The following is a 12,839-nucleotide window of genomic DNA, read 5'->3' as shown; positions in this document are numbered from 1 at the left end:
TACTTTCAAATATTTCACATGATGATGATGATGATGATAGGGTAAATTCCCACCCGCCCACCCCCAAACCTGTGGGTCAGTTGGTAGCGCCCCTACTCTTCAATAGGAAGACCTGGGTTCGATCCCGATGAGGAAAAAAATTATACATGTACATTATATATATATATATATATATATATATATATATATATATATATATATATAAAACGAATGTGTGCATATTTATAATATATATGTATGTATATATATATATATTATATATACTGTATATAGTATATATTAATGGTCAGTCTAATCACGATAATTAAACGAGGGTCTTGTTATAATTTATTACAACTACCGGAGCTCCAACCCAATTTGAAAAAAGCCATCAAAATGAGAGAGAAAAAACACAGAACTAAAGAATAAACTAAAAGTGAGAAATAAAACAAGCCAGAAAATATGACAGAAAGACGAAACGAAACTCCTGTGTTCCTGCTCGACCTAAAGAGAAGAATTTGCATCCAGTTTCGTAAGTTCCAGCGATTCAAATACGCAATTACGAAGATCATTCCGTAATTTGCTCACTCACAGCTGGAGAACGGAATGGAATGGAATGTAGAGTTTTGACCAAAGGCCAAGCACTGGGACCTACAAGGTCATTCAGCGCTGGAAAGGAAACTGAGAGTAGGTAGGTTTGAAAGGTGTAACGGGAGGATAACCTCAAAGCAGTTGCACTATGAATCAATTGGTAGGAGAATGTGGATAGCAAGATGAAAGATAATACGAATGGAAGTACGGTAAAAGGAATGAAAGGGGTTGCCGCTAGGGGCCGGAGGGACATTACGAAGAACCTTTAGTAACGCCTACAGTGCACCATGTGAGGGAACTCACAGCTGGAGAGAAGTTCTTAGAAAACTGAGTGGTCATGATCCTCGCAAAGGAATACTCACGAGCGCTCAAGAATTAACTGCTAAGTTTTTCTTGCCAGGCGAATGATAATCTTAGATCTGAATCGAGGAACGCTCTGAGTGAGAAATGTTTTCTTTAAAGCAGGCACGCAATAAGCTAAATGACTGAGTAATTTAACAGAAATCAAGTTTTTTGTTCAGCAATTTAGAATGTGAGTTAGCTGCTGAATACCTAACCTGTCAACATCATCTATATACCGTATTCCACTTTACCTCCCCTTACTCCTTCCTAATGAACACCATAATATTCTTTGGAAGCTTCAGAATTTCAAGTCATTGGCCCCTCTGATGGGCTTGTTCCGTATGAGTAGGTTTCGTCTTCTGAATATAATAATAATAATAATAATAATAATAATAATAATAATAATAATAATAATAATAATAATAATAATAATAATAATTATCATGGCCGAGTAAAAGGATTAAACATTTCTTCAAAAAGGGCAGGTGTGCAAAAAAATCCTGAAAAGACTTTCTTAATATACTATATATATATATATATATTTTTTTTTGCAAGAGGCAGACTAGTAATAAAAAGTGAATTTACAATCCAGAATGGCACCAGTAATTCTGTCATGTGAACCCTTTACCTTTAGAAGCCTGGATTTCAAGTCAGTGGACCCCGTGGTGGGCTTGTTCCATATGAATAGGGTTCATCTTATGAATAGTAATAATAATAATAACAATAATAATAATAATGATATGATAATAATAATCTTTGGAAGCTTGAATTTCAAGTCAGTGGACCCTGTTGTGGGCTTGTTCCATATGAACAGGGTTCATCTTCTGAATAATAATAATAATAATAATAATAATAATAATAATAATAATAATAATAATAATAATAATAATAATAATAATAATAATAATAATCTTTGGAAGCTTGAATTTCAAGTCAATGGACCCCTTGGACTTGTTCCATATGAATAGGGTTCATTTTCTGAATAATAATAATAATAATAATAATAATAATAATAATAATAATAATAATAATAGGAAAAGCTGTCTATAAGAAGATCCGAGTCAATACCCCGTGCAAAGAACCGAGCTGTTATAATTGGATCAAAAAGCGAACAAGAATTTGAAAAGGCTAAAAAGATATATATGAAAAAGAATTCCTTGAACTCTGGAGAGAGAGAGAGAAGTTGAGCTCCTGAGTCAACACAATGATCTTCATTCTTTACCTCTTGCCACCTGGCAAGTTTTCTTTTTCTTCTTTCTCCTCTATTTCTTTTTCGCAAGACGAGTTCACTTTTAAAAACTGCCGAGAATCTCGTTTCTCATAAATATGTTCATTCAAGAAGAACAAACGTATTCACACAGAACGAGTCTTCAAGGCTATATACCTTTTCAGAGCAAGATACCACAGAACGGGAAATATTGTGAAATGAGAGGATTATTATTATTATTATTATTATTATTATTATTATTATTATTATTATTATTATTATTCAGAAGATGAACCCTATTCATGTGGGACAAGCCCACTGACTTGAAATTTAAGTAGCAAAAAAAAAAAAAATATTAAACGACAGAAATAGTTTGGAGACGTTTGCCAAATCTCCAACAACACAAAAATGTTATTTCTAAAAGTATCGAGAGAAAAACGTCATTTGATACGAAAAGAAACTTAGGAAAACATTTTGAAATGATCGCAGCATTCGGGCGATGAAAAGTCCAGTGAGGGATGAATCAATTTCGGCTTGAAAACATTATCGAGATTTATGAGTCTTTCTTCATTTATATATTTAGAAATGAGAACATTTTTCCTGAAACATAATATCTATTATTAGCCATAAGTAATCTAAAAAAAAGGCAAGATTAAGGGAATTTACTCCGTAATAGTTTTTTATCTTGCGTCATGCGTGGGAAGGAGAGACAACTGAATGTCAAGGGATTACCTTTGCTCTGCTCTGGTCTGCCTGCAATGTCTGTCGTACCTCTGATCTGTTTATCCGTCGTACCTCTGCTCTGATATGGTGCCTGTCATACCTCTGCTCTGATATGTCTGTCTGTCGTGCGTTTGCTCTGCTCTGGTTTGGCCTGTCTGTCAGGCTGTCGTACCTCTGCTCTGGTCTGCCTGCAATGTCTGTCGTACCCCTGCTCTACTCTGGTCTATCTGTCTGTCGCACCTCTGGTCTGGTCTGGTGTGCTTGCCGTACCTCTGCTCTACTCTGGTCTATCTGTCTGTCGCACCTCTGGTCTGGTCTGGTGTGCTTGCCGTACCTCTGCTCTACTCTGGTCTATCTGTCTGTCGCACCTCTGGTCTGGTCTGGTGTGCTTGCCGTACCTCTGCTCTCTCTGGTCTATCTCTGTCTGCCGCACCTCTGGTCTGGTCTGGTGTGCTTGCCGTACCTCTGCTCTACTCTGGTCTATCTGTCTGTCGCACCTCTGGTCTGGTCTGTGTGTGCCGTACCTCTGCTCTACTCTGGTCTATCTGTCTGCCGCACCTCTGGTCTGGTCTGGTGTGCTTGCCGTACCTCTGCTCTACTCTGGTCTATCTGTCTGTCGCACCTCTGGTCTGGTCTGGTGTGCTTGCCGTACCTCTGCTCTACTCTGGTCTATCTGTCTGTCGCACCTCTGGTCTGGTCTGTCTGTCGCACTCTGGTCTATCTGTCTGGTCTGGTCTGTGTGCTTGCCGTACCTCTGCTCTACTCTGGTCTATCTGTCTGTCGCACCTCTGGTCTGGTCTGGTGTGCTTGCCGTACCTCTGCTCTACTCTGGTCTATCTGTCTGTCGCACCTCTGGTCTGGTCTGGTGTGCTTGCCGTACCTCTGCTCTACTCTGGTCTATCTGTCTGTCGCACTCTGGTCTGGTCTGGCTTCTACCTCTGCTCTACTCTGATCTATCTGTCCGTCGCACCTCTGGTCTGGTCTGGTGTGTTTGCCGTACCTCTGCTCTACTCTGGTCTGGTGTGTCTGCCGTACCTCTGCTCTGCTCTGCCAGTTTGTCGTACCTCTGCTCTGCTCGGGTCTGTCTGTTGTCTGAGGGGACTTGCTTGCACAAGCCTTTGTATTAATAGATGCTACATCCCCATATGACAAAGAATTTCATAAATAAAATGATGGATAAAATAACATAAGATTCAAATGATTACTTCTATCCACCTCAATCCGATCATTGCACTTGCTTTGATTAACAATTAATATTTGCATTTTTAGGTATACAGCAAATCCCTTTACAACAGGGCAAAACCAAGCCCGAAGACTGACAGTAAAGGGAAAGAAACTGTCCCCCAAAACGAACCGTTTTGCCCACGAATTCTTGCGAGATACCCGAGTGAACGCTTGAGTGCAAGCACCGTGGGAGTCACTTAAAGCAAAAGCCATGAAACTGATATTTGTGACAACATTACGTCAAGGAGTTGGGTAAAGCAGTTAACAAGATGATCGTCAACGAGAGAGAGAGAGAGAGAGAGAGAGAGAGAGAGAGAGAGAGAGAGAGAGAGAGAGAGAGAGAGACTGCTTGGTTGCGGCTCACTTCTGGCTGATGGTATACGAAGCTCTACAGAAAAATTAAAGTATATTTTAAACATATGAGGATTAGGATGAAAATACTATATTTTATCCTTTAATGCGGCCATATATTTTCTTGATTAAGTTACACACGATACAACTCTCGGCGTGTAATTAAACTAGCTACATTAACCAATGTTTTATCTCAGTTACAGAAAAGGCGTTCTGGCTTCTATTTCACTACACAAACACTCCACAAATCTTTCTGGTAACCACTCAGTTCAAAGACTCAGGTGAACTTTCGATACAGGAACAAAATTTAAATATATGTATCGCAAGTATGATTACAAAATAAATATGTATATAAATATATATATATAAATATATACTATATACAAAGCAACAACATGAATAATAATCTAAAGAAACTAAAAAACAGTAATGAAAAAAAAAAAATACATGAACAAGCAGAAGCCACGGTTATGAACGGTACACAGTAAATAAATAATTCTCAGGAGAATTTTTAACATGAATAGATAAATTCTGACGCAAAATCAATGAGAACACAACTCAAAAATATCCACAGTAGCATGAATCTTGAAATGGAGAAATAAATCCACAGTTATGTACTGGTACAAAGGAAAACAAAGTCGGAAAAAAAAAAAGATTCATCAACTGGGAATGAAAAACATGAGTTGGCCATAAAACATTAAAAATCAACAACAGAAGCTAAAATAAACAAGGAAAAAAAAGCACAAAGAATCCTAAAGAATAGGATATGGAACTTAAGCCAGAGGCCAAGCGCTGGGACCTGCGAGGTCATTCAGCGCCGAAATGAAAACTGACAAGGACTGAAAGTTATAACAGGAGGAAAACCTCGCAGCTGCGATACGAACCAATTGTTAGATAAGGGTTGAGGAAAGTCAGATGGAAGAAAGAGTACACGAACGGAGGTACACTCAAATGAACGAAAGAGGTTGCAGCTATGGGCCTCAGGAAGGGACGCTGCCAAGGACCATTCAGTAATGCCTACGGTGCACCGCGTGAGGTACACTGTAACAGAGAGAGTCAGAATTAACAGCATGAGCAAAGTATGAACAAAGGGGGAAGAGTACAAGAACCAACGCAGCATGACTGAAGGAGTGTTATCACGGAAGAAAATCAAAGCTTGATAACAGCAGGCTTTCATCATCTGCCACAGGGGTGGGGGTCGGGGGAAGGAACTAAGGAAGGAAGGAAGGATGGAAATTATCATTCCCCTTCCGCGGGGAATCGATATTGTAAAACACCAGTTGGAGATTTCAGTCACTCGTGGAACTTTGGGGAAGCGTCTGAAGCTCTACTCTCTCTCTCAACCACACACACACACACACACACACACAAAATATATGTGTATGTTTATATATACATATATGTACACACAAATATATAACTATATACAAATTATATAAACATATACATGTTTATTATACACATATACATAAACAAATCATCAAATTAACCTCTCAACTGGTGAACCAAGGATGCACCCTAAGTGCAGAATACTTCCATGGCTTAAAAACAGCTAGTAATTTCTCAGGACTACCCAAACAGTCCGGTTTACAACAATATAGCACCATCTCCCAAATCCCATTTCTCTATTGTGCTTGCGTGGCGCCTGAAATTAAAATAATAAGATTCCCAATATTTTATTGTGAGATTTGTAAAAGAACGGGGCAAGGGATTGATTAATTGTGGGTTATCTGGCGTCACAACTACCAATATAAACAAGAAAAATAACACTAACGATAATAAAGATAATAAACAACACGCCATTACAACCAACTCAAGAAAAATGCAAAATAAATATTTACGACTTGGCAACATACAGCACTGCATAGCTGATCTGCATATCGGCTCATTGTTTTGTATAAATTAAGAATCGTGCAACGTAATACAATAAATCACGCCTTTCCATCACGACAAAATAACAACAAACAGTTCGCACAAAAAAGAAAAGGTTCTCGTTATTTTTATAATCTAAATGATCAGTTCTTTGTTATGTCGTATTTCGATGGTTACGCCAGTGACTTCTGAAACAATGATGATAATCATTGAAGATATGATGCCTGATTTAATTTAAGCAACTTTATATACTAATAAACATGAAGCCAACTAATATGAATCGTATAGCATATTTGAAATGATACTTGTAGCGTAAAGCACCTAAGTATAAACATATCATTTAATAAAGGAACATTTTAACTCTTCACATAACTAAGCACTTCTTGAAAGAGAACTAGGCCTATCTGACTTGCTTCAAGAAATAATGTCAGATTAATGCTTACCATTGAGAGAGGTTGCCATGTCGACTATTACTGATGAGGTCCAATCCGAACTTTCACATTACTCGACAAGCTATTTCCAGGAGTTTGGCTTCGAGCAATGGCCACTAACCCATTATGAACCCATCAATATATATAATAATAATCTTAAAACTTCCCGTTTTGTTAACTACAATTACCATTCAAAATTCACTTGGCCATCTCCACCTGTATTTATATGGATATTTCCTTGCACATCACTTTACATATTTTGATTTCGAGATGGAAAACTGGTCTGACTTGGCTGGCCTAGAAATAACATATAAATAAATACACAGGAATAAATAGATACTTTTGTATAGACTTGAACACATATTCCACACGATATGCACTTCATCGAACACTGGAAATGATGATGTCTCCAGCTATAAAGAAACTGATATATATATATATATATATATATATATATATATATATATATATATATATATATATATATATATATATATATATATATAAGCTAATGTTAAGCGCCATTTTTCAAGGAACATTTCACAATAAGTGTTCGAAAACTTCCCTCGGAACAGACTTAGCGGCAAACAGCATAATAACAAATTAACTGGCATGAAAAGTCATAAGAATCATCCTTTAGTTTCAAATTCGTTGAACTTTTTTTAAATACATATACTTTCTCGTGCTGCTTAAACACGCACCCCCCCTAAAAAAAATGCTTTAAATTTAGCCTACTCCTTAGCAAACATTTCTGTCCCACTTCTAGTCCGCCTAAACTAGTATACTTCCGAATCACTGCCTTCCTTCGGAACTCCCAGAGAAAACAAGGTCGCGCTGTATCAGGTCAACGAACCACTTCCGCTCGGAGCAAAGACGGGGGCGGCGAAATCACCCATATAATACCCTATCTGGTCTCTCATGTCACTCTCTGACCCATTAGACAGGCCCGGTAACGCCCCTACTGTGAGGAATTTCCAGGCATAGACGGACGTATATACCTCCCGCCGCGGCCGCTTCCATCGCTGGAACTCGCGCGAGTCCGTCTCGTCGTCAGCCATCGGGAGCCAACTTGGCTCAATCGATAAAACCCGCCAAATTCGTCCTGTCACGCTGCTGCTGCTGCCGAGACTGAGTTTCAAACTTGCCGCCAGATGGCTCTGAAAGAGTGTCTCAGTCAACGGTTATCCAGCGCAACGTGCTGTCTTGTGTGTGAGTGAGTGAGTGAGTGTGTGTGGGAGAAAAGAGAGCACGAGATGAGGGAGGGGTGAGAGAGAGCAGATAATGAAGAGAGACAAAGAGGGAGAAAATCTCCCTTTTTTTTTCTTTCAATCTCTCAGCGCATGACGCTGCCGCCATCACAGAAAACGTACCTTCGAAAGTGGGCAAGAGAAAGAAAACGAATGCGCCAAGCGATGACCTATAGCTCATTCATTATACTCTATGTCGAGATCACTCCTACATTTGCGAGTTATTAACCTATATCAAAATTATCACATAAGAATAAATACGTCAGTACATGATTATTTTCATTTTCACTTATATAGAACTGTCACAATCCTTCAGAACATCCATTCTCTGATGATTTTGGCAACAAACCTATCATCATCAGTTCCTTCAAGCAGACAAAGACAAGAGAGAGAGAGAGAGAGAGAGCACATTTTTACATACCGACCACCTAGGAAATTTGTTGTGATTATATTTTACATTAGTTTTTGGTGTAACTTGAAAGAATTTCAATCTACTTCATCAGAAGCAAATTTCAGAGATAAACCCTTTTCTATGAGCAAAGAGTTCACTCTTTACCACAGCTCATCAAACTGTGTCTCACCTACACACTCTCTACACACTACCTAACCAGGAGGAGGGCTCTCCTTCCTGAAACCCCACTGACCTCTGCCAAAAAAAAAAAAAAGATATACCCAACTGGCGGGGGCTACATACTGCAGATCCCAATACAGACCAGATTTTTTCGCTACAATGTAGGCCTAGCGCGATATATTGAAGTTATCTCAAATATCTCACCTTGTTAATTGGACCCTGAAGTCATTACTTTTTGTGCATGGACAATTTTGAGGTAATAATGTAATCACTAAATTACTAAATAGTGACCTTGGTAAACCATAATGCGAAAGAATCAGCAAGAAACACAATAAGAATTAACAGTGACAACTATAAAAAGTCTGCGGACTCTAAAATTTTCATGTAGGCTAAATTTCCAACTTTAAAAAATTCTAAATTTCAGTCAATTTTCAATTCCTGCAATTCACTTTTTCAATATTTCTGCTTCTCCGACGAGTGACGCAGGTAATACATGTACTGTAGGTCCGAAATGTCATAGAGAGAGAGAGAGAGAGAGAGAGAGAGAGAGAGAGAGAGAGAGAGAGAGAGAGAGAGACCAAGCAAATTCCTCTGGGTTCCTTAAATGAAAAGTCGGTCTACTGAATTACTGAGACCTTCACGGTTCAGCAAGGCCGAGCCAAGATACTGGACAGAATTACGTGACGTGAACACGCTAAGTTATTTTAACGGCAGGAAAACATTCTCCCCCTCTTTTTCACATTTTTGACTCGGGGAAGCAATTCGAAAGTTTATTCACACCAAAGCAATATCTTTTCCTTCCTCTACAGTCCATTTAATTATTATTATTATTCAGAAGATGAACCCCATTCATATGGAACAAACGCACAGGGGTCATTGACTTGAAATTCAAGCTTTCAAAGATTATTATTATTATTATTATTATTATTATTATTATTATTATTATTATTATTATTATTCAGAAGATGAACCTTATTCACATAGAACAAGCGCACCAAAGGGGCCACTGACTTGAAATTCAAGCTTCCAAAGAATATGGTGTTAATTAGTATGAAGTAACAGAAGGTAATGTGAAATACAGAATGAAGAGATCACTTATTAAAAAAATTAAATTACTAAAAATATAAAAATGTAAGTAAATTATACAAGGATAACTGTATCAGGGTAGTAATACACTATACATGTGTAAATGTGTGTATGTGTAAAATGAATGAATTATTATACCATTTAAAAGGATACATTGCTTAACTTATGCATTTTTAATAGCTAGATATGTAATAAATAAATAGAATCAACACATACAAAAAAGTTAAGACCATAAAAGTTTCGGTAAAATTACAGTAGAAAAAATCCTTTACTAAATACAGCTTCTGAAATGAATTTTAAAAATGCACAAATATAACTAGATCTTCTGCCAAGGCCAGCCTCTGAAACTTTTATCTATAACTGCCACTGGCACCATATATAATTATTTCATCAAGGACTTTAGCAAAAAAGTATCTGACAACTTCATCTGCAGCCTCAGAGAGAAACAGACTTCTGCAGTTCTCTAGACAAGGACATTGTGCCTCATAATGGGACCATAAGTCCTCATAGGAAGGTTGATCGCCACCATCATTCAAAACCCACGCCTAAGTCTATAGTGTGTCCTGTCCATGAACAGCACACATCTGGCTTTCTCCCGTCTCGGCAAGGAACCTTTGCTCTAAAGCTGAAATCTTTTGCTAACTTGTCTACCTCTCCATTACTGCACACACCAGAGTGTGCTGGAAACCAGATATTTATTTGTAATCTTCTGTTACTGATTAAGTGACCTCACTGAAAGATTTTTAAAACCTAGGTCTTAGCAAAAATCAATATTGACTGTAAAACACCCACTTCATTGCTGAACATGATAAAAATTCCGCCATATAACTGTTGTTCTCTCAATATTAAGTAAAACACCAAATTACACAACTGTTAAAATATATGTTATAATGGGAAGTGATATTACTTCTCACCCAAAGCTGGTGCAGGATTTAAAACTATCTATAAAAAGTAAAGTTGATTTGCTGTGTTATTCAACATGTTCCATGAAAACTGTGCAAACTCCATCTCTGTCATTTATATAAACGCACGCACACATTATATCTGTTTTCTGATTTTGCAGAAGGGAAGATACTACCAAAACAGCTAACTGAACTGTGAGTCCAGTCATCTCGTCAAGGACGATGTACACATTCCCCGATCTGCTGTGTCTAAAACCCCCCCTCTCTTAATGGCGCTATGAAACCTTTTCCAGCCGAAGCAGCATCATGCAGACGCTCATCCTCTATTATGAAAACCTTCGAGCTGCAACTTCTCAAGAGTTAGAAAGCTTTCTACCAGCTTGAAGAGAATGAATAATGGACGCAGCTGGGAATGACCAGCAAACCACCACCAGCACTCTGTGCAGACTTCAGAAGTCACTGCTCTGCAGGTGGACATGGAAATTACGGCACACACCACTGTTATGTGATGTCATGCACCGAAAGCGAGTGAGGCTTTGGTTAGGAGAGGAGGCCGGAGTATAGAATTTAGGCCAAAGGCCAAGCACTGGGACCCAAGAGGCCTTTCAGCGCTGAAAGGGAAATTGACAGCGATAAGGCTTGAAAGGTGTACCCGGAGGAAAACCTCGCAGCTGCACTGAAATCACTGGTAGACAAGGTGGAAAGTCAGATGGAAGAAAGATAATATGAACAGAAGTACAGTAAAAGGAATGAAAGAGGATGCAACAAGGAACTGAAGGGACGCTGCAAAGAACCTGTAGTAATGCCTACAGTGCACCCCGTGAAGTGCACTGACGGCACTACCTCCCTACGGGATTGGTTAGAATGGGAAGCATCAGACAAAATGCTCAGTATATTTTCTTATATCTCGTTAACTCACCTTTAAAGCAGCCATAGAGCAAAGCAACCTGCAATATTTTTTTTTTACAAAAAATCTTCAAATCTGAAAATTGGTGACAGGCGTTACATTATGACAGGGATAAATCTCCTAAGACTCAAAGATGTATAATTATTCAAAGTGAGGGATGTCCTGTACCTCCAAAAGTCTAGGTGAAGAAATAACTGGGCCCCTGGCTAAAAGGAGAAGTTGGTAGAGAAGATGGAGGACTGTAGGCGGACTAATGCTAGGCATTTGGTGGAACATGTACAGAAGTGAAACAGCTTTGTGACCTTTATGCTTACGAATAAAAGCGGTAAACCTACATACTGCAATATATATATATATATATATATATATATATATATATATATATATATATATATATATGTATATATATATATATATATATATATATATATATATATATATATATAAAATAGATCTAGAATATTAACGGCGCCTAACCAGGCCAGTGTTGGTAGAGTGTCGTGTGAAATTATCTTAGAGAGAGAATACTTAGAAATGAAACATACTAATTTTCCCAAATATATTAGTTCTGAAAGAGGTGTACGTAAGAGTGGTGAGGGAATCTATAGAAAAAAATGAGAGAAAAAAAAATCTATAGAAAAAAAAAAAGAGCAGATGAGTGTGCTGATGCAAACATTACCATCGACAAACAACAGCGAAATGAAACTATGATAACGCAGGAAGAGTGAAAGTATAAACTGTAAACTCGTACTGGTATTTAAAGCTCACTTTCATCTTGCGGTAAAAATACTTCCAGAAACGAATTAAAGGAGGAAGAAACCAGGAACCACCGGAATTCGCAAATGGAGGTTTGAACCCTTCGTATCTTGCGGATGTCGACCCAAAGACATTTGTGAGGGCGGGGGGGATTTGGGCGTGTCGAATGTATAAGAGAGACAAAAGCGTTTGACCCCTTGGAATGAGATTGTTTTGCGTCCTATCTGTGGACTTGAGGCCTCAAAAACTATGCAGTAAAACTGGAAGGCGATTGGCGGAGCTTCAAGACAAATAATGATTTAATAAGGTGGTCGGTTTACGAGTACAATATGGGGAGACTGAGAAGGCTTGACAATGCGAAATTAGATGACACTTGATTTACCTTTTATTAAGAACGAAAAATTGTGCAAAGATAAAAATGTCAACAAAGATCCATAATATCCTGGAAGCATTTTCTCAAGATGTAACCGAGTACTGAGACCTTTCTCTGAAAAAAGGCGGAATGCCACATCTTAAAAACTAACCATAGAATTTTCTTGAAAATAATCTCATTATGTTTCCCACACACAAATTAATCATCAAGTTCTCATCTAACCTAAACTAATTTAACCCAACCTAACCTGTCTTAACCCAATCCAACCTAACCTAGC

At 38.1% G+C, this 12,839-nt stretch overlaps 1 protein-coding gene across 14 annotated transcripts in view; it reads right to left on the bottom strand.

Annotated features, from left to right (window-relative positions):
* Positions 1–12,839, bottom strand: part of Mctp (multiple C2 domain and transmembrane region protein) — a 1,033,178-nt gene that overhangs the window by 634,768 nt on the left and 385,571 nt on the right. Inside the window, exons 1-2 of one of the 14 annotated variants that reach the window (XM_067126859.1) lie at positions 7,719–7,935; positions 6,733–7,017 (exon numbers count right to left, since the gene is read on the bottom strand). The exons of 11 other annotated variants lie outside the window; for them this stretch is intronic. In XM_067126859.1, the coding sequence (XP_066982960.1) occupies positions 6,733–6,751 (19 nt within the window). In that variant the 5' untranslated portion in view covers positions 6,752–7,017; positions 7,719–7,935. Of the gene's footprint in view, positions 1–6,732; positions 7,018–7,682; positions 7,936–12,839 lie in introns of those variants that run through there. 2 more of the 14 variants (XM_067126846.1, XM_067126860.1) reach the window with 2 other exon arrangements.

This window comes from Macrobrachium rosenbergii, chromosome 25 (genome assembly GCF_040412425.1).
Source record: "Macrobrachium rosenbergii isolate ZJJX-2024 chromosome 25, ASM4041242v1, whole genome shotgun sequence".
Lineage (NCBI taxonomy): Eukaryota > Metazoa > Arthropoda > Malacostraca > Decapoda > Palaemonidae > Macrobrachium > Macrobrachium rosenbergii.
The sequence above is the reverse complement of the archived record's forward strand: the minus strand, read 5'-3'. Positions and strand labels throughout refer to the sequence as shown.